General features: G+C 44.8%; 1 protein-coding gene across 5 annotated transcripts in view; it reads right to left on the bottom strand.

Moving 5' to 3' along the window:
• LOC147242982 (prospero homeobox protein 1-like) overlaps positions 1-21561 on the bottom strand; it is a 44732-nt gene that overhangs the window by 16513 nt on the left and 6658 nt on the right. For 4 of the 5 annotated variants that reach the window (XM_086189946.1, XM_086189945.1, XM_086189947.1 and 1 more), the window contains 3 exons: positions 21010-21082; positions 7293-9359; positions 3677-3784 (listed from right to left, as the gene is read on the bottom strand). In XM_086189946.1, coding sequence (XP_086046072.1) covers positions 3677-3784; positions 7293-9293 — 2109 coding nt within the window. In that variant the 5' untranslated portion in view covers positions 9294-9359; positions 21010-21082. Of the gene's footprint in view, positions 1-3676; positions 3785-7292; positions 9360-12308; positions 12683-21009; positions 21083-21561 lie in introns of those variants that run through there. The other variant, XM_086189949.1, reaches the window with a different exon arrangement.

The raw sequence follows: 21561 nt of genomic DNA on the forward strand, positions 1-21561 counted from the left end.
AGGTGAAGGGGGGAGGTGACAGAACAATAAAACAAGCAGAAAAAGTTGACGAATCCCAGGAGGCAACTAGTTGGACCAAGGTGGGATGGGGCTAAAGGAGTGAGCCCCAGTCTTTCTGGAATGATCAGTGGATGACATAATGGCAGACTGGAAAAGAATAAGTCCGCTTGACATTGTTTGGCAGGGGTGGTGGGGGGGGGGGGGGGTAGCATGGTGGCTGCCCTAAAGTGCAGGGTGAGCATAAATGGGGAAATGAGGGAGGGTGAGATGGGGGGGGGGATGCAGGGAGGAGAGGAGGACGGGCGCAGGTCAGTGCTGTCGGACAATGGTGTTCTGCGGTGGGAGGGGGCAGAGGGTCGGAACGTGAGCAGTCAGCAAGCTGGGGTCATGACATCGAAGCATCAAACAAACAAACTACTGACACTTACAAATACATTGGCTGCACGGGGGCTATTCTTAAACACACACACACACACAATGCAGCAGACAGTCGTAGTGTGACAGGGCACAAAAACGCTTCTCCAGGTGGCGTGCTTTAAACCTCAGCCGATGTTATTGGGTGTCAATGTTTCCGAGCATATGTGCACACGTATGAGGTTGAAAACTACACGGTGAGATTAAAGCCACTGAAATAGTTACCATCACTCACGCCAGAGACCTTTGGTGTCACTGCAGTGGAGTGACAGATAGATTTGTCACTTTGGACAAGGATTACTTTATTATACCGTCAGCTCAGGAGAAGATGTATGTGCTACTGGACTGGCTTGAACACACACACACACACACACACACACACACACACACATAATATTTACAGCACATACAGGTGAAAATTCTATTATATCCACATAAATTTCACTCAAAACACCCGTGAATTTAGCAAGTCCCCCTGCAGCCTTCAGCAGTCTTGGCTCATTAAGTTGCTGGTGGGGGGATCAAGACCCCCTGATAGCAGCTAAGGACGAAGAGTGTTCAGAGTAAAAGGGAGGGAATCGGTTCAAAGGAGCACATCACTGCAGCTCCTTAATCAGACTTGGCAGGGGTCAGCCAGCACAGACATGAGATGTAGTGAGGAAAATGTGTGTGCGTTACTCTGAGCCTGTGTATAATGGTGTGTGTGTGTGTGTGTGTGTGTGTGTGTGTGTGTGTGTGTGCCAGGCTGAGAGGCAGATGAGAGAGAGACAGCGAGAGCGTGTTTCTCACACTCACACTCAAGAGCCTGTGAAAGGTCAGCGCTTAGCGCTAACAGCACAAGATAGAAAGTGACACACACACACACACACACACACACACACATACACACACACACACACACACACACGCACAAATGCACTCTGCTCATGCACAGATACATACTTTAGTCCAGAATAGGAAAACACTCAAGTGGCTGGGCCTAAACTATTTTCGTCACTTGCCAGAAGTATCAGCTAATATATTAATATGTTCAATAAATCAGTTTCCTCTTGGTTCGTTTGGATAAAATGTTCATTTAAATGCAAAGCCAAAGTGTGTCTCCCACATTGTCTGTGACATAGCGGTCAACAATGGAGCAGAAAGCACACAGATGACCTCAGCATGCTAAGCTACATCCAGAACAACCGGAGAGGAGAGCAGAAAGACAGAGAAGCCTGTGCGGGCCTCCCTCTCTCTCTCTCTCTCTCTCTCTCTCTCTCTTTCTCTCACTCTCTCTCTCTCTCTCTCTCTCTCTCTCTCTCTCTCTCTCTCTCTCTCTCTCTCTCGTAAGCCCCTTCACAGTCATCAGGGCTTTCTAACGTTTCCTGTTTTCGCAGGGGTGAATTGTGGGAGATAATCTCCGGCTGCCTATTGGCTGACTGCACACAAAAAGCGGCCCTGGAAAGCGGGCTTTTGTTACTGCGGCGACTCAAATCCAGCGGCTGGCTTTTCTTTCTCCCCGGCCCCACCGAGGCACATATACTATGCCACACCATCAGCGAAAAAAAGAAAAGAGAAGGAATGACATATAGAAGAGGGAAAACCCTCCTGAACTGTCACAGCAAGACTGGCCTAAATTGATTGAGGCCACGGAGTAAAAGACAAAAAAACAAAACAATCAACTTTCCCTTTCTCTTAGACTATCTTAATCTAATCTGTTAATCTGTTATAATTATTCACCAGGCATCAAAACAATATCACCAATAATAATGAGATGTCTCAAAGCATTCAGGATGATTCTAAGGGCCGTCATTAGCAGCCCTAACAATGGTATTATGATGCATCTGTCAAAACAATTCACCAACACCAAAAGTCAAAAAAAAAAAAGAAGTCACAATCATCTTAAAAGGAGCTTAACGAAGGAGAACAACAGCCACAGCGTCCCACGGTTGTAAGGGCAACCCACTTCCCACGTTCATTAGATTCTTGACACTCAAGACCTGATTAGTCGAGAACTGATTAGCCTTCAAGACTTTTTGTCTGAGAACAGCCATTCGCTGAGAGGCCACGCTGGCGGGATCTAATTAGATAGTCTCATTCCCATACATGTCTACCAACTTGAGTCCATTGTCCCCTGACTGAAAACAAAAACAAACGAATGTGACTCATAATCCCCTTAACTATCTTGACCTTGTTTAAGTATCTGATTAGGCCATTCATGATGAGACCACCTCCTCAGCAGCGATTAGTCAGTCAAACAAAGTGGTTCAGACCTTTAATAGTAGGCGCTGCTGCGGTAAATAAAACAAAGTCATATGTGATCAAGGGGGATGCTGGAAGCCCGAGGAGTTTTCATTTACAGGTGCCTGACCGCTTTGCCAACATGTGCCCCCTTTTCATCCAAACCAGTGATCTGCTGAGAGAAAGTCACATGACCCACAAATCATGGTCGGTGGCAGCAGCATCCAAGAGGGGGCAGCTGAGAGAAAAGGGAACCTTTATCTTCTGATTTGAATAAGATGGCCTGGATCTGTCACAGCATTTACCCCTCCGTATGGTCTGAGAGGGGCGCGCACACACACACACACACACACACACACACACACATACATACACACATACACACAAAACAACAACAAACACACCAACAAACAAGCATACTACAACGGCCATTGTGTTCTTGTTTTTTTTTTTTTGTGCAGCTTAAATATTGTGCTTTGTTTTCCAAATTTCCTTCATTAAACTCCCAGCCGAGCCAACGCTCATCCTTGCCATGTTCGCTGAACAGACCCCCCCTCCCTCCCCTCTATAAAACCGTCCTCCCTACACCTGCTCAGATAACCACTCCTCTGTCTCTAGGCTCCATCCTCCTCTCTGCCCCTCTCTCCACCCCTCCATTACTCATTTCACTCTTTATCTTTAGAATACTCATCGGCTCTTCAGCTCCCTCATGTAAGCTCATTCAACTTCCTCCTCTTTCATCTTTTGCATAAACCATAACTTAGCGAGGGAAAGGGCCTCGTTTCAAGACTGACAAGTAGACACTGTTCACGGTAACTGAAGTTGGAACGTCCGAATTAATAAGTCATACTTCCTATTTTTTAAAGCAGGCGTGTCGATAAAAGTGCAGGGATGAAATGTGTCAAAAGACGGAAAAGAACGGAGGAGTGCTATCCATCCTCGTGCTTAGGAATAACAATCTTAGGAGGGTTGATGCAAAGTCGAGTCAAGACGCGATAATGTTCAGAAAAGTGACACTAACAGACGGATTGTTTGGACTCACCTTGACATCAGAGAAGAACATCTTGAGCATGTTGGAGCTTGGGTAGCGGGTGTAGAAAAACATGAGCTTTGCCTTCTTCAGATGGTTGGGGGAGAGACCCTCCTGTATCTGACAACAGCTTACATTAAGGAAATATTCATCAAGAAAAAAATGAAGGTCTCAAATACATTATGTTACTACTGCAAGATGATGATGATGGGGTACCAAACTTATTTTTTCAGGACTGAGTGCAAGGTTGCTGCAGGGCATGTCGAAGACAGCGCACCAAAGCGAGACAATTTGCCTGCAATTAGCATTGTCCATATCAGATACGACAGTGTCACGGTTAATAAAACGCTGGCCAGCACCAGTACAGATGCTGCTTTTACATAAGGAGGCTCATTTCACAGTCAAAACAAGCAAAAGCCTTTGCCTACACCCTGCACTTGAAAAAAAAAGGAAGAAGAAAAAACAGGACATTTGCATATCACAGACAAAGACAGCAGTTAACGCCAGTGATGGGCAAGAAGGCCTAATGGTTTGGCGACAACGCAAGCCAAGACTGAATATGACTGTCTGATGTTGGCGCTTGTATCAGTGACAAAACAATTTCTAGGCCCAAGCAATAACCCTTGTGTCGGCCATGTTCAAATACATATCAGAGGCCTTGTCTTCCTAATGGATCGCCAGCACCCAGGATGGAGATGGGCTGGTGGGGGCACCTTGAGGGATAGCATGGTTCCAACCTTCAATTACATCCCCCTCCTCCTCCCTCTGCTCCACCCCTTACATCCCCCCCCCCAGTCTCTCTGCTGCTGCCAAACCCTTGGAGGAGCAAAACAAGGCGGAGGAGAAGAAGAAGAGGGGCTCTGATGCTTTGGACTCAGCCAGAGATTGGGGAGGGTGGTAGTAATGGGGGGGACTGAAACACATCTGCGCCACCGAACGGCCCAAGCCATTTCCATGGTGAATTAACGTCCGTATAATGCATCTGATAATATCAATCTGGAGGATAAGACATGGAAAAGAGGGAATGAGAATGGGGTGGGGGGGTGGGGGGCTGCATGTTAAAACAGGCTGTTTCAACAAGGATTTTTCATCAAGACTGTGTTTGAGATCACACCCAAAGACACGGCGCTAAGTTTTCACGAGCAGCATTTACACTTGAACGCACAAAATACATTGCTTGACATTATTTATGATCTACGGGGACGGCTGTGATCGTTAAAATCAGTCAAGTGTCCAGATGTAGCTGTAACCATAGAGTGGGAAGAAGGCATCAGCTGCTAGATTGGATTGCCCTTGGCCTCAGGGTTACACAGCAAAGCCAGCAAATGCTGAACCACGCTGGGTTGGCTCCTTAAAGACCCTGTCTACTTTGTCTGATTCAGTGAGAGACAGAGAGAGAGAGAAAGAGAGAGAGTGGGGAGAGCAGGAGAGGTAGTTGTATACGCAGCGAGGGTCTTGTGGGGGAAACCCTGGCAGACTGGTGTTACTCTGTCAGGCCTGGCCAAAAGAGCAGCACTTCACTCTCCACACCACACCATCTGCTCCAAGTGGAGGGGATACAATGGATCCTCAGACAGAAAGAGGGAGAGATGGAGAAAAACAGGGCTCTTTGAGACAAGGTGGGATGGTGTATTTTTGCCGTGAAAGCATATACACTTAAATTTGTTTTTGCTTTTTTTCTCAAATTAGTTCTAGCATCGCCTTATTATTGGAATTAAAATAATCTTTCTAAAACTTCACTGTTAACAGGCATAAACACAATTTCACCTCCCTTCAGTTGACAATTAAGAAGCTCCACATCTCCTGATGAGACATTTTCATCTCTAATTCCCTCACAGCTTGCAAATGTAATTGTGATTGGACTTAGGGGTGGCGTGTGAGGCTATTATTTTGTCATGATGGTGCACTCACACCAGCTGGCCCGCTGTTCGTCTGCCACATCTGACAAGACATGATCATTCTCACAACACTTCTCCAAAGCCCAAAGTAATGAGAGGAAAATAGCCGCTCTACTTCCCAATTCCAGGTGTAGGGACAAGAATATTTGGAGTCGGACTGAGAACAAATGAGGGAAGTGATAGCGGCCATCTGCTCCTCGACGGCGCCGTAAGCTGGTGAACTTGAACACACCTCACAAAATGTCTGACAAGCTGTCTCTGACCTCTGAGGGTTTGAAAACTAGGGAATATTAAAAATTCTACAATTAATGGAACCAGCTACAACTATCGAAACCTGTGAAATAAACTGCTGAAATACAAAAGGGGGAAAAAAGTGACAAATGAGGACATATTGTTCTGCCTTTTCTTTCCATTTATGGTAGAACATCAGTTAATACCCAGAATTTAAAAATGGTACAATGAAAGCCACAGCATCTGGCATATGCGGTTATTGTTTGATTGTTTTCTACTTTCTCTCCATCTCTGTATGTCTCTCTCTCCCTTTTCTCTTTTCATCCCTCCATCGGGAGCCTGTAGAAGCAAAGGATTATGGATCTCTGGAAAGCGTTCACCCTTGGGTCAGAAGACAAGACAAGGCGAGGTAATGAAAGATAAACAGCTCGCTGCAAACACCTGTTAACGTCCGCTTCAAAGAAAAGACAGGGAGGAGGGAGGGGGGGGGGGGTTCGCAGGGAGGGAAAACAAAAAAAGAAGTATTCGGCTGCCAAGCAACAGCCGAAGGGCCCCCCGGGCTGTTGACAGATCTTTATGAAATGAAAAAAAAAAAAGAAAAAAGAAATGACAATGATTGTGGGCTTTTTACAACAGCGAATGGATGATAAGAGGAACACAAGAGAAAACACAAGCAATCATAAATATACATCTTTACTGAGTCCTCAGGCGAACCTTTTGTGACACATGCAATGACACATACGCACAGAACGCCCTGTGCTCAGGTGCTAACAAAAATGAGACATCTTAAATATCCTCAGTACAGCTGGTAGGAGGTATTTCTTTAGCATGTGATGGATGTTAATGACTTGAAGCCTCTCTAAGGACGCAAATCAAACTTTCATAAACAGCATTGGAAGACTATGGAGGTATGGGGAAAACAGAGAAGGGAGTCAAAGCTATTAGTCCCGAGTCCGTGGGGGATACAACTTGAGCCTCCCATAGGGGACGGCCTCTTTATCTACAGGGCATGATTGGGGCAAGCTGGGGTTAAACTATAAGGGAGGCTATATAAGACTATTGTGTGCCAGGATGCTATCCAACTCCTTGTTCTTTCAGGCCATTTTTTTTTTTTTAAAAGGAATTGGGGCAGAAAATGTCGTGGGGACCTAATCTTTCTGAGTAAGTGATATGAGACAAGAGAGCTTTTAAAGCACTTACGATTGAAGATGGAAGAAAGGCTGTTAGAAGGAGAGGTATGGGTGTAAAAATAAATACAACAATGCAGTGCAATGGAGATGAGAACAGCAGTGGGAGGAAAAGTGATTCATCACAAAAATTTTCTTAGGCTAGTCTCAGGAAGATTTACTTTTTAACTCTTTGAGGTCCAGATTTGTACCTGTCCATACAAAGAGCAACAAAATCCTGGCAAGGAGAGCATGAACTGGTCAGATCTGTACCACACTTTCCTTCAATCTCCTCAGAACACAAACTCACCGATCAAACTTTTTAAAGGATACATTGCTGCCTGAGTAAGGGGAGATGTCCGCCATGTCCTGGAGATCGCTGCACTCTGACTTGATGAGGGACAGGGAGAGTCCCTCGGCTGTGCTGCCAGGGTGTGCTGGTGAACAGGAGCGATGGTGGTGCCCCAGGTGGTGACCTGATGCCATCTTGGTCCTCAGGCTTGTGGTCTCCCGGGACAGGTCCATGGAGTCTGGTGAGGAGCGCTCCTTGCCTGTGTAACCACCTGTGGGTGCACCCAGGGGACTCTGGAAAGGGTAACCCATGAGAGGCAGGGGAAAAGGGTGTCTGAAGGATGGAGGGCTGAAGCCCATAGAGGCCGAGAGTGAGGAGGGATGAAGAGAGGGGTGGTGGTGACCCCCATGGGCACCCACAGCTGTGGACTGGTGGTGGTGGTCACTGGGAGTCTTCCTCACAACTAAAGGCAGCGCCTCAGTTTGGTCGTTCGTGGCACCTGGAATTCCAGGCATGCCAGCAAAGGAGTCTAGTGGATTGGGAATGATGACATCACCGAAGCACTGCAGCCTCTGGTTGGCGGTGTGGAAGTTGGGGTTGTCTCCGTTCACAGCAGTGGGGAACCTTTCAGGAGGTAGGGAAAGTGTGGGAAAGGCCTGCTGGGGTGTGGGGCGCGGAGGCTTGGCAAACACCTTAACCACTGTGTCCACCACCTGGGTCATAGCTGAGTTGAGTTCCTGCTTCAGTGTTTCTGCCAGCTGTTTGCCTTCAGCATGCATGGAGGCTCCTGGACCTCCCTGTCCTTTGCTCCGCCCGAGCCCCTCTCTTCTTGGCTTCTCTCCGTCGCCCAGCAGAGCCTGCTCTTGAAGCAATGCCCGTGCCCTGTCCAGGAAATGGCCTGGGTCCAGTTCAGACATTTCATTGTCAGAGCGCAAGTCATCTCCACCCCTGTCGTCACCACCGTTGTCGGACCTAGCTGGACTGTCCTCGGACATGTTTCCTATGTCATTATGGAGGTCATTGTGGAGGTCATTGTGTTCTGAGTCGTCAGTTGAGTCATAGATTTGAAAGAACTTCTCCTGAAGCTGGCGTAGCTGCTTCTGCATGTCCTCCAGTTGCAGCTTCAGCTGTCGTCGTTCTTCCAATTTCTGTTCCTTCCTCTGGCACACCAGCTGGGTGAAGCTCTGCTGTTGCTGCTGAGGCAGACGCTGCTTACGCTTGTTCTCTCGGCTGCTACTGCTGCTACTGCACACCTCGCCTCCTCGAGGGCTACTGGGAGCCTGCTGCTGAGACTGAGGAGGTGCGCAGTCTAGATCCATCTCCCGTTCCCCATCCATCTCGTGGTCACGCTCATGGCGGGAAGCAGCAGGTACAACCACACTAGGCGAATGGCTCATACCGCGAATAATGTTTTCTACACGGGCTCGTTTGGCACGTAGATGTTCATCATTGAGGCGTTCAATGTCAAAAGTGCCCAGGCCAGGAGGACGGCCAAATGGTGACAAACATTCCTGAGGGGTACTGTCTTGGGAGGAATTACTGCAGGCATCTTCCTGGGGAGCATCTGAGCTTGCATTGGAGAGCCCTGAGCCAGGGAAACCTACATCTCCCCTCTCACCCCTGTCCACTCTTTCTCCTCTATCAGGTCCTCCGGCATTTTTAGCCATGTTATTCTTGAGAAGCTGGGAGATAATGGTGGTGCCAGGAAAGGGCATCATGGTGTCCTCGTATGAGTTGGCCCGCTTCAGTAGCTTTCGGAGTACATTGGACTTGGACTCACTGTCACTAGCTGATACAACGCCAGGCCCACCATGTGGCTGCACTACAGAGCACTCCATGGAGTCGGTGTCTGGTCCGTGGTGAGAGTGAGAGCTCAGAGAGTTCATGGCACTGAAAATGGCTGCTTTGGCGCGGGCAATATTATCAGTGGTTGCTGTTGCTGTGGAGGAGGCTGTGCCGCCCACGGTCCTCTTAACACCAATGTCCACACGTCTTCGCTTGGTCTGTCTGTTCAGGAGGGAGTCGCTGTCATGGTCCGGCATCACGGGTTGCTGCTATTGGGCCATATCCTGCCAAGCCAGTCCTCTAGGAGCAAAGCCTCTGTGTACCTGTGTTTGGGGGTGGGGGTGGGGGTGGGGGTGGGGGGTGGTCACAGATGCATAAAAAGGAATCATATTTTTGGAATGTAAACCATTTCGGTTTAAAATCAAAAACTAAAGTAAATACAGACTTTAAAGTTTCAGAATAAACAAAAAAAAAAATTGTCCTAGTTAAGACAAGTACATGGATGTAACATGGAAGGTTTTGTCTCCAGTAAACAGTCAACTCTTAATTATACGCTGCAACACCAAAAGGGATGTTCATGATAGCATTTAGACAGCGAAGACAGAGACAGAGGGATCTGGGAGGCGAGTGAGATGGGTTCAGAATTAGGCCTTCCCTCGACATTCCAGGGCAAAGTCCTACATTTTATCCTGTCCCCTGTTACACGCCGCGCGACACTGAACCAGTTCCCACGGAACACAAAGCTGCATAAAATTATAATAATTACTTAAGTACTTGTCCTCATTTCCACGTTTGTGCGTCATGAGCCGACATAGTCGCTTTTTACTTTGAGAAATAAAATTTAAAAATAGGGTTAAGATTATGTTTATCAAAAAAAAGCGGCGTATAAAGGGAGGCATGAAATATTCATTATCAGCAATCATTAAAGAGCCTTCAATAAACTGTAATCTGGTCAATTCAATCGCTTAAAAAAAAATTCAAGTTTAGATGTAATAGCGCGGTTTCAGAATGCACGTTTGGGTTCACATTAATCGATACGGCCATCACAGTTTAGAATTTCACATAAAAGAAACACAAAATAGGCCAATTGATTTTGGTGCCAGCATGAGCTCACTTCTGTGTTTTTTGTTTGCCTTTTCATCTGGCAAGGGCAGTTAATTCTGCTCAAATGGATAGGTCAGAGGGGTCAACTCTGGCAAGGAGCAACTTAAAGCGCTCTTACAAATACCCAAATGCCTCCCTGAAAGCAAACTGTTTTGTCAGTACAGGCCTGCATCAATAATGCTATGTAAGCAGCAATGGCTGTGTCTTATTGTCAGAGCCATATGATCTGCGTCCAGACTTAAATGCGATGACAATTGCAAATGTTAACCTCTATTTAAAATGCGAAAATATCTCTTAATTTAGAGCATTTAGAAATTCGGCAAGTTTCAGCGTAAAAGGCAAACGTGGTGCAACATGTTGTAGTTTCTTTTTATATGAAGCCATAAAATATGACAGCAGCATCAAACAAAAATAATAAAATAGCAAAAAGGCTGTTGTCTATCACTGGTGTAAATTTTACAGGTGCCTGCAAATACAGATTGAAATTGATTTAAAGACTCGCTTCAACTTTACAAAATGTCTAGTTTAGAAACAATTATTACAAATGACGGATTAAGATTCCAAGCATAATTTGGATAGACATTGTTATTGAGAACTAAAATATCAAAATCTTTCAAAGCCACTTCATTTGAAGTCTTTGGCATTTTCTTGAACTCCTAATTTTCTTGTTTTAACACGAAAAATATGTTGAATCTTTATTTTACAAATGCAGTTGAAAAGTCATTCAAAAAAAAACTTCAGTTGTACAATTTATATCCTTATAAAAATGCACATACACACTTAATTCACACGCGCACGCACACACACACACACACACACACACACATAACTTTTGCCGTGGCAGTTTGGTGATGCAGCACATATGTGAACGCTCTAAAATTTGTAAATTGACAAGATTTAATCATTAAAACACAGATTCATATGACGTAAGATGAAGTATCTCCCACTTTAAACCATCAGAGAGAAGAAAGAGCAGCTTTCTAGAATAAAAACCCTTTGATAAACGACTTTGGCACACGTCTTGACAGCCAGATCCAACAGTTGAGTCAGGAGGTGATACATCTCGAAGAAGAAGAAGTAGAAGAAGGAGGAGGAGGAGGGAAAAAAAACCTGACTTGATCCCGAGGATCTTAACAATGAGCTTGAAATAGTCACCACCACCACCACCTGTCTTTTCCGACGGCGCACCTGTCTCCCATTGCCCATGCGTACTCTCTCTCTCTCCTCTCTCCCTCTCTCTCTCTCTCTCTAAGAAAAAAACCTCCTCAACAATTCCAAGGAACTATGGATATGAATAAACATTAACAACAACAGACTTTTGCCTGTATTTTCTCTCCTTTTTAAAAAACAAACAAACAAAAACAAAACAAAACTGGAGTATCAATTATTTTTTAAACGTTTACTTGATACGACAAAAACATATCAACAACTTTAGGGGTTAAACTCGGGCCTGAAACAAACAATAGGCTGCACCGGAACTTGAGTTAGTCTAAACCTAAATCCCTCCTTGGGACACCTGGTTGTTACTTTTGCGACAACGGTAAAGAAATGAAATGCAACGAGCTGATGGTCCGACAACACAAACGGTTCTTTATTAAGTGTTGCCGACATAAAACATCTACCAAAAAAGCCTCGGTGTGATTTACAGGACAAAGAGACTGAGGGAGTGAATTTAAGGATTTGAGGCGAGAAAACAAAAACTGATATCCATCTAAATATCCAACTCGTCACTGCACTTTTCTGCCGCTTTAACACTCACTCACTCTCTCACACACACACACGCGCGCGCGCGCGCGTGCGCAGGCACGCACGCACGCAGACTCCCTAAACTTACTTCACAAAGTTGCAAATCAACTCGATCTCCGCTGTGATGAGGAAGGTGGGCTACCGTCCACAAATCATCCTCGCAACAAAAAATACGGGAGCCTGTCTGCTCACTCATCGCGAAGAGGGGCGCAAAAAAAAAAAAAAAACAACAAACAAAACCCCACAGCCAATAATGTCTGAACAGCTGCGGATCGCTAGAATACGTCCCCCCCCCCCACACACACACACACCCACACCCTCCATTTATGATTTGTTTATTATTTTCATTATTATTTTTCCAACCACCACGCGCAGGCGAGGCTGAACAAGAGAGGGAGGTATCCGAGGACAAGGTTACTTACCCTGCAGATGAAGAGGGAGGGGGGGGGGGACAACCTGACGGCGACCAAAACAAAAATATATATAAAAAAAAAAGGAATACACGCATAAATCAGCGCGGCAGATGTCTGGATGCTGAGAGTCAGAAAAGAGAAAGAGTGTCTCCGAGCTGGAATTAAAAAAAAAAAAAGTCGAGCGAAAAACCTCTAGAAGATGAGACGAGCTACTCGCCGGGTCTCTCCCTCTATCCTCTGCTTGAACTAAAAGAGTGAGAGACCTAGAGGGAGTGCAAGAGAGTGAGAGAAAGAGCGAGGGCGAGAGGAAGAGAGAGAGCGATAGAGAGAGAGAGAGAGAAAGAGAGAGAGTGTGTGCGTCTCGGAGGCGCGCTGGATGGAGAGGACTGGATGCTGGAGCGCTCCTCCGCCACTAAAAGATTCACTTTAAGACGCGGCTGAAGGAAACAGGAAGACGTGCGCGTCACGAGCGGCGTGATGTAACCGTCGCAACCTACCAATAAGAAGCGTCCGTCCGGCTCCCAGAACAACGCACTGAACTTGACCAGAGGATGTGGGACTTGAGCAGAAGAGAGAGAGAGAGAGAGAGAGAGAGAGAGAGAGAGAGAGAGAGAGAGAGAGAGCGCTGTAGGACAAAAGGAATTACTGCTGTTTTACAAATCATTTTTCTTCCAGTTTCACCGAAGAGTAAGAGTCACTCTGACACATAAAACACACACTCCTCTCATGCTGCGCGTTCTCACACGGGAAAGTGACAGTAATAAACGGGAAAGAGGCCGGATCCGAAGAATTTATTAAAACTATTCCTAAGTTTTAAAGAGCATTTGATGACAAAAAGCAAACTTTTTTTTTTTTAAATATACGAATCCAATAGAGAACAAATGTTTGTAGCGATCTCTTCGTAACGTTTTGCAGTGAAAACACAAATTAATCTCTTTGGAGGAGCTGTTAATGCATGTTCGGATCATATTTATCACTGCGTTAATAAATCCATTTAATTCAAATTGAACTCTGTAGTGGGACTTTTCCCCCTCCTTCTCAACAGTAACGTGTATTTTCTGGCACATATTCGGACTAAAGGGGGGCTTAATCCGGGGAGTCACTTGGGTATTGGAGGTTCAAAGTGGCATGTAGAGATATTTTAATTTCTGGTTGGTTAGAGTAAAGTTTGATTTACGAATACGAGGCTTTGATTCGGAATTTGTATTAATTTATTTATTTTAAATGAAAAGGGAGGCGAACGTGTGAGGAGAGTTATCGTCTCTCTTCGTGAAACGCGCGAATATGATCATGAAACTCGGATTCAGCAGCCTGCCGCTAAAATGAAACTATGCAGCCCTGCGCTAAAAAAAAAAAAGAAGAAGAAGAAGACCCCCAAAAAAAGATTATTTAATGCGTCTAGAAACTTTAAGTAAAAGCGTCAAGCTTCTCTTATTCGCAAATCGAAAGAGGTTGGAGAATGTATTCGTTTTTTTTCCTTCTCCTTTTTTGAAATATCCCCACCTGTAACACTGACATCTGATCCTCTCCAGCGAGAAACCTGCCTGACGCCTCTGAGGAGAAACCGTGACCGCTGCTTTGCTCACTGCGAATTGTCTTTTTTTTTTGTTGTTGTTGGTTTTTGTCGTTGTTGTTGTTTTTTGGTGTTGGTTTTTTTTTGTTTTTTTTTGCATTTTCGGAGCTTTACGAATGTCTAAATTCTCAACCTTGAACAACAGGTGATGTACAGGAATTGTTTCTGAAAATGTGTGAGGAATGTTTCATTTTTGTGGCACTAAAATTAATCTTCATGCAGTTTTTTTTCCCCACTCTCTCCTCCCTCTTTTGACTCTAAGGATAATTTTGGATCATTTTTTTTGTGGCTGGATTCCTGCAAATACAGATAACATCTACCTCAGATTAGAAGCCCGTTGAAAATTATTTTAAATGTATTATTATTATTATTATTATTATTATTATTATTAATCTACCTTTGCAGCCAGTTGATTTTTTTTTTTACATAAATTGTGGTTATCGTGCGTTGCGCGCATAATCTTCTTTTTTTCATCTGCTGAACAAACAGGATCCTAAAGTACTTAACGAGAAATCTTATTTTCCATATTCCCCTCAATCAGGTGCCAGAAAGGAAAAGGCGAGTCTCTTTTCCATGTCGCAAGCAAGTGTGTGTTTTTAGGGCGAGCAAATTGCAACCAAGTCAGCAAAGTTTTGTGTCTGGAGTGTCTTTTCCAAAGCAGGTGTCCCGGGCACCCCACAACCCATCCCCCTCTCCCTGCCCCCCTCCCATCCACACACCCACCACCGCTACCACAACCACCACCACCACCACCCCCCCACCCCGCGCTCTCCAACTGGCCTGTGGCTGATTTGGCCTCGGCTCCCCTGGGCGCTGTCGGTGCGCACACAGGCTGGAAAAACAGGCCGGGACATTAAAGAAACGCGTGTTTGGAAAAGGAAGACTCGGATGGGGTGTAGGAAACGTGTTGGTTAACACCGGTTGCTCTTATCGCGGCCCTTTCCAGGTGGATCAACTATTTATTTCAAACTGACTTTCCTCCCTCTTTTTAGGCGGGTGGTGCTGGTGGTGGTGGTGGTGGTGGGGGTGTGGGGTTGTCGAGCAGGGCACATCTCGATGCCCAAGACTGATAGTGCGCTCTGGCTATGCGCGCTGATAGCTGAAATGATTGACATATTTATTAGATTTTGGTCCCAAATTCTGAAGAGGGAGGCTGTGAAAAGAATATTTCTCCCAGAGGTGTTATAAAGGTAGGTTTTTATCGCATTCTGACCACAATGAAGTAGCTGCTGATGGTATGTCGGATTGGAGGGGAGCCAGTAGCCTCATTCTCCTCTGGATAATCTGGATCAACCGCGGGTCATCGCAACTATTGATTATATTTTACCTCTTCCTCTTCTTTTCATAATTATTATAATTATCAATAATAATAGACTATTGGGCCTTTCAGCTAATTTAGACTATAAATTTGAAGAGAGGGGGAAAAAAACCCAAAACAACCAAAAGACACAAACAAACGGAGTTTTGCTAAATTTCAAATGACGTGAATTATTGTTGAAAAAACGTTTTTTATTAGAGAAAGGAACACATTTCTTGATCATCAGCAAACAGTGGCCAAATGGTCCTAACCAAATAATGACTTGATGAGCTTCTACAACAGCGCGGTTTTCTTTTCAAAGACACAATTTAGAGAGAGAGAGCGAGAGAGAGAGAGAGAGAGAGAGACGCTATTTGCGAGGAAAACGCAAGTAAAGAGAAATGGTAGCGCTAAAAGCTGTTTTGTTCCGGAGAGGTCTCCGGGTCCCTGAATAAAAAGGTGGTTTAGGGGAGAAGAGAGGAGAGAGAGAGAGGAGAGAGGGAGGAGAGGAGAGGATGATTTGTCCGGCTGTAATAAGTGAGTAGGCGTCTGACTCTCATCGCCTAGAAGTCCTCACCGGGCCTCATGTCCATCACTTAATATATTCAGTTTTCTATGATGAAGATGAGGATGTGGAAGGAAAAATATTTATATATATCACTTGTTTTTGTTGGCTAAACCCATTTAGAGGCAGAAACGTGTTTGACATAATGTGAGACTAATTTGTCCTTGTGCCGTAGTGAAATAACAGCAATTTACATATATATGTTAATATTATTTCTTGGCTGTGATAGCTGCCAGAGTGCAGCCCTCCATGACCCACATCTCTCTGTCTAAGCTACAAGTAGCGGTGATTATGTGTGTGTGTGTGTGTGTGTGTGTGTGTGTGTGTGTGTGTGTGTGTGTGTGTGAGAGAGAGAGAGAGAGAGAGTGAGTGTGTGTGAGAGAGTGTGTGTGTGAGAGAGAGAGAGAGAGCGAGAGAGAGAGAGAGGGAGAGAGATTGGTCATGTCTATGGCCTTCTATTCAGTACTGCGAACATTCAAATTCAAACCTGCTTTATTTGCATGTGTGTGTGTGTGTGTGTGTGAGATGTTTCGAAGTTGCCAGTAAAAGATGAGAACATGCACGTTCCAAACACTGATGAACTCAAAGGCAAATCTAATAATAAGAAATGGAAACTATAAGGATTTGTAACGCTGCTGTTAAACATGACAACACATATGTACATAAGAGAGGACTGTTTGGGCTGTTCGCTCCTCCGACATTAAATAAAGCTTCATGTCTGACCCCAGTGGAAATAATAGGCAATTAAAAGAATGCTGCTCAGCGAGGCTGATGGGAATGTGGCTGCAGTCAAACTCATTAAAACTACAGTCATTAGTCTTTGCCATCAAAATCCTCGAAATTATCTATTTCTTCAGCAGAAAACAACTCAGTACTTTCTTACCAACAAGCTTTTAAAAAAATGTCTGCCCGACACACACACACACACACACACACACACACACACACACACACACACACACACACACACACACACACACACTCACTGAGCGCCTTGGAGGTGCTTGAGCGCACAGACATGCTGGGAAATCGCCCGGAACTGTATTAAGCCTGACGTCCTTAAAACAAACAATGGCACCATGAAATAAGGGCTTATACGCGCTCAAAGTCAAACACCCCCCTCAGCATCTCTCCCTGTTTATCTCTCCCTCTGTTTGACACACTCACTATTTCTTGGGGGTTACACACTCAGGCTTGCAGCCCCATCGGGAGGGAGGGGACCAACTTTGCTCCTATGAACTCTCACCTGTCAACATGGAGCAGAGGACTTTACTTGGTAAACACGAAAGGACTTTAGATGTTTACTTCTGGCTTGTTTCACTCACGGCGAGGCCGCGGTCACAGTTGGTGGAGGGTGAGCTTACACCCACGCCAAACTCTGTTCAATAATGTGACAATTTAACGTGGCCGCTCTTAGGCTGAATATTTTCCTTTAAAAAAAAAAGAAGAAGAAAAGAAAGAAATATTGATGTATTTTAACATGTTTACCTTGAAATTTGACCACAAAATCTTTTCATGCCATCTTTTGGTTCCGGTGGACGTTTGTAACAAACTTGGAGAAATTCCTTCAAGGCCTACCAGATATATCACATTCATGTGAGATGACCACGACCTTGGATTTAGACCGCCGACGTCACTGAGGTTCATCCATGAATCCCAGTGGGCATTGGGGCCAAATTTGAAAACATGTCTTTACGACGTTCCTGAGATATCACGTTCGTGAGAGCCGACGGTCACGTTCCGCTTCGACTTTTGTCTAAGAATCTTAGTGAACATTGGTGCCAAATTTGAAGAAATTTCCTCGAGGCGTCCCTGAGGTTTTGTGTGCACGGGAGATGACAGTGACCATGAACTTTGTCCTTGACCTGAAATATTTTTCACAGTCATTCTTGAGTCCCAGTGGATTTTTGTGCAAATTCGATGACAATTCCTCAGGACAATGCATTAGCGAGCCAGCGCGGAGCCTGATACAACCAACGTTCTCACGCACAAATGTCTTCTTACACATTCATGGATTTTTTTTTATCTCCCGAATTCTCACAGACAGGAAGCAAAGCCTGATGGATATCTATAACTCCTTGCTCCTGACTTCCATTTGGTACCTCTATAGCAAGAAGTTACAAACAAGAAAAAATTGAGGGTCAAATTAAAAAAAAAAAAAAAATCCAATACTTTGTAAGAACAAATAAATGTTTAAGAACATTTCATGAATGAGGCCCTCTTAGAACTTCTGAAGTGTTTTCCTGTCACAATGTGGATCAAGTGGCAGAAAGCCCACTATTTCCACTGCATCATTCAGCGGTGGGACCTTTAAAAGATAAAAAAAAAAAAGAAAAACGCAGGCTGCGGTAGATAAGCGGCGGTCTGTTTTCACTCTTCTGATCGCCGGTAATTATATTTGTTGGCGTGGAGGTGGGCTAAGTGGTGCTCCCTCAGGGGCGTATTGTTCTCCGTTGACTCCATGTCATAAAATAAAATTACAAGAAAGGGAGAAGATATCCTACAATAACAGAGGCAAGTCATAAAATCAAAGAATGGCTGTTAAATTAAATCTGAATGGGGGGGGGAGAAAAAGTCACGGAAAATACATTAGGGGTGTATGGAGGGGGGTAGGGGGCTTCAAATAAAATGCATGTTAATGAGTTTTTAATGGCTTCTATGACTATATGGTTGGTTAACAGACACACACACACAAAGCTGTGACAATTAAGGGTAATTAGGGATCAGTACACTTCCCTAAATACTATAAAGAGGCTTTCTATAGGGTATGAAGTGACATGTAGAGAGGCTCTCGTAGCACACATGGGCTCTAAGTGTGGCTCTCTGCAACAGTCGGCTCTCATATTTCAGCCGTTCACACATCTTGTACCTGTTGGCACCCTCTTGTCTGGTTTATGTATCTTTGTAACCTCTGACCACCCCAATGAGGGCTGCAGCAGGGCCTCCACACCAGAGTGGCCCTTCGCTGCTGGTGACCTCTCTTGACCTTTCGGTGACCTTTCACACCAGAGAAGATTGGGCTGCCCGAGGGGAGGTCAGGAGGAGGCAAACATTGTTATTATTTGCCTGCACAGACAGAGATGCAGACATAGATGGTGGAGGCTGTTGTTCTGCTACTTGTTAATTGAAAATGAAATCTCTAGTTCTTATCTGTAATGTAGTAACCCGTTTAGGGAAATACTGCAAAGAAGATGCTGCCATGGAAACAGAATTTTCGAATGACCTTAAAGGGATAGTTTGGATTGTTTGAAGTGGGGTTGTAGCAGGGCCGGCAGCTCTGTAGCTCACTGTTGTAGTGCTGTGGACAGGATGTGCTGAAAACATGTTTTATCCAACTAAATAAAGGACAACCTAAAAAAAAAAAAAAATCAACATTGTTAGCTTAATGTTTTCTGTCACACGGCCTTTTCTCTTGGCTCTACAGTCTTTAACCGTAGAACTTCCTTTATTTGCAGGCAGTGCAACTGATGAGCTGCTTGAATCAGAATGCGCCACTGTACCGTATCCGTAGGAATACGAAGGAAATTCTACGGTTAAAATGAAGCCATCGTGACAGCTGGATTAGGCCACTTAATTGGACTACATTCGTTGTCGTCATACGTGTACAAGAAGTGGGGAAGAAACATGTTTTTGACAAAAGTATACCTCCGAAATAGGTGGCAGTATGCCTGTTTACTGCTGGTTGATAGATTCTGGATATAATACAGAATCTGTAGGCAAGGGAGAAAATGGCAGAGGAGGGAAGCTTCTGGTTTGAGTAGCTTTGACCAGTCAGGTTTGAATGGGTTTCAGACCCAGTGGGAAGCAAAAGAGATGCTACACATTGGCGGAAATGCAAGGTCAGTAAAATGCCCGTAGTCTTAGGATTTAACAGAGCCGTTGTAGTGGTTTTAAACTGTTAACTCAGTGTAAGCCATTTACTTTTGAAACAATCAGCTAGTATCCATCATCTTTCAACTCCATGAAAATGTCTCAAGTTGCCATACAGGCTATAAACAGTGAGCAGCAGACAGAAATAGGAGGTCGATGACCGGGTAACCACCGGCTACGCTGCAACCTGCAAATACCGACACTTGTTCCCTGAGGCTAATTTTTCACTCAAAGCTAATAGATTTAAGATTGTCTCTACGGAAAAACTCCTCTGGTTCACCTTCAGCGTCACTTAAAGCATGTTGGGAAGCTAGCAAGGGGCATTCCTGTTGAATGGTGGACTTAAATTTAAAGGCAATTAAAGAAACAGGAATAGCATAAAGTTAATCTCCTAATCTATCTAGAAATATGTTGTTTCCGCCCATGCGCCCACCAGGCTGATGCCTCCTCGACTGTGCGCTGTTTGACATTACATGCGGCAGAGGAATACCTTAGCCTCTCCGGGACTGACTGAAGCATACACACGACCAAATGTGTTGTCTAAGTCAGACTCCGAAAAGTACAATTTCAGTCGAAGTAACAAAAATTGGTTGGTCCATCTGTTTTCTGTGCTATTTCATGGTCTTTTCTATATGCGTGTGTGGAACTTGTAATTAATCTGAGAAGCTTGACCATCTCTCCTCTGTTGGGCCTCACAGGAGCTCACTCCAACCACAGGTCAAAAACTACAGCACTCATGGACACACATACACTTAAAACACAAGTTAAAAAAAAAAGAGATACAAAGACATATACAATAGCCATGAGCACAAGCCATGTAAATGTACACACACATACACACACACACACCAATTTCAAAGACTTCCCCGTGGACGCAGGCGTCTGCCAGCGCCGCTATAAATCACACTGATGTTGGTGCTGAGGGCAAGGCGCACCTTGTCCACATCGCCCCCACTCCTGGGCTGAATAAACCATAACATCCTGCCTCTCGTGCTGCCCGATGCCCTCTGAGCACGACCCTAGAGAAGGACCCCCCCCCCCAACTCCATCCCTTCTCCTCCTCAAACCCTCTCTATCTATCTATCTTTAGGATTATTAGCTGTTTGGGCAGGGTGCTGCTTGTTTGGAAGAACACGCACAACCCACCCCACCTCCTCTCATCCTCCATCCTCCCCTCCATCATCATCTCACTCTTTTCCATTCCAATGACTTCCTGCCTGAAGAACGGGATGAGAGTGAAAGATAAAAGAGGAGAGAGAGAGAGAGAGAGAGAGAGAGAGAAAGAAAAGAACAGCAAAACAGCAGGAAGCAAGCATTTAACAGGAGGATGCCGACACCCTCATCCTGTCGTGTGCCGACTTGGTTCAGGTGCTCTGGGCCAATCAGGTCCCTATACTCTCCTTACCTTAGGGTGTGCCGAATTTGGCTTCGAAGGCGCTCTTTCCTTCATGACCCCCTCTAGAGGAAGTATAATATTTCTGGAAAGAAAGGGAGAGGGGTTTTTACTGCCTGGCCATATAGGAGCCAAGTGCACAGGCTGATAATAGTGCATTAAATACCCACACCACCCAGTGGAGACATAAAGGTGAACAAAGAATAAAGAATGTGTGAAGTGCCGGGTTATCTGGTGATTATTTCCCCTGATTTTTACTGCTTCAGAGGGAGACGCTACACAAACAATCCAGCCCAGCGTTCGGTTCTTGGCATTCCCCTAGAATGTCTTATTATAGACACTTTGGAAAAGAAAACCCTGTTGTGTGTTACTTGGCATAGGACCATTCAGATGATTAATTCCTCTAAAAATTTAATTTCTAGGTAAAAAAAAAAGTGCTCAGGATTGCCAGTAAATTCAGTGATATGCAACAGTGTCTTTTAATTTGAAAAACCATTTTGTTTTAGAGTTCAGGGATATGTTTTATAGATGTCAGAATTTGGATTTTGGAACAAAACCGCTTCT

The sequence above is a fragment of the Aulostomus chinensis genome, chromosome 20 (assembly GCF_037954235.1).
Source record: "Aulostomus chinensis isolate RoL2024-O1b breed Wild chromosome 20, RoL_Achi_v1.0, whole genome shotgun sequence".
Classification (NCBI taxonomy): Eukaryota; Metazoa; Chordata; class Actinopteri; order Syngnathiformes; family Aulostomidae; genus Aulostomus; species Aulostomus chinensis.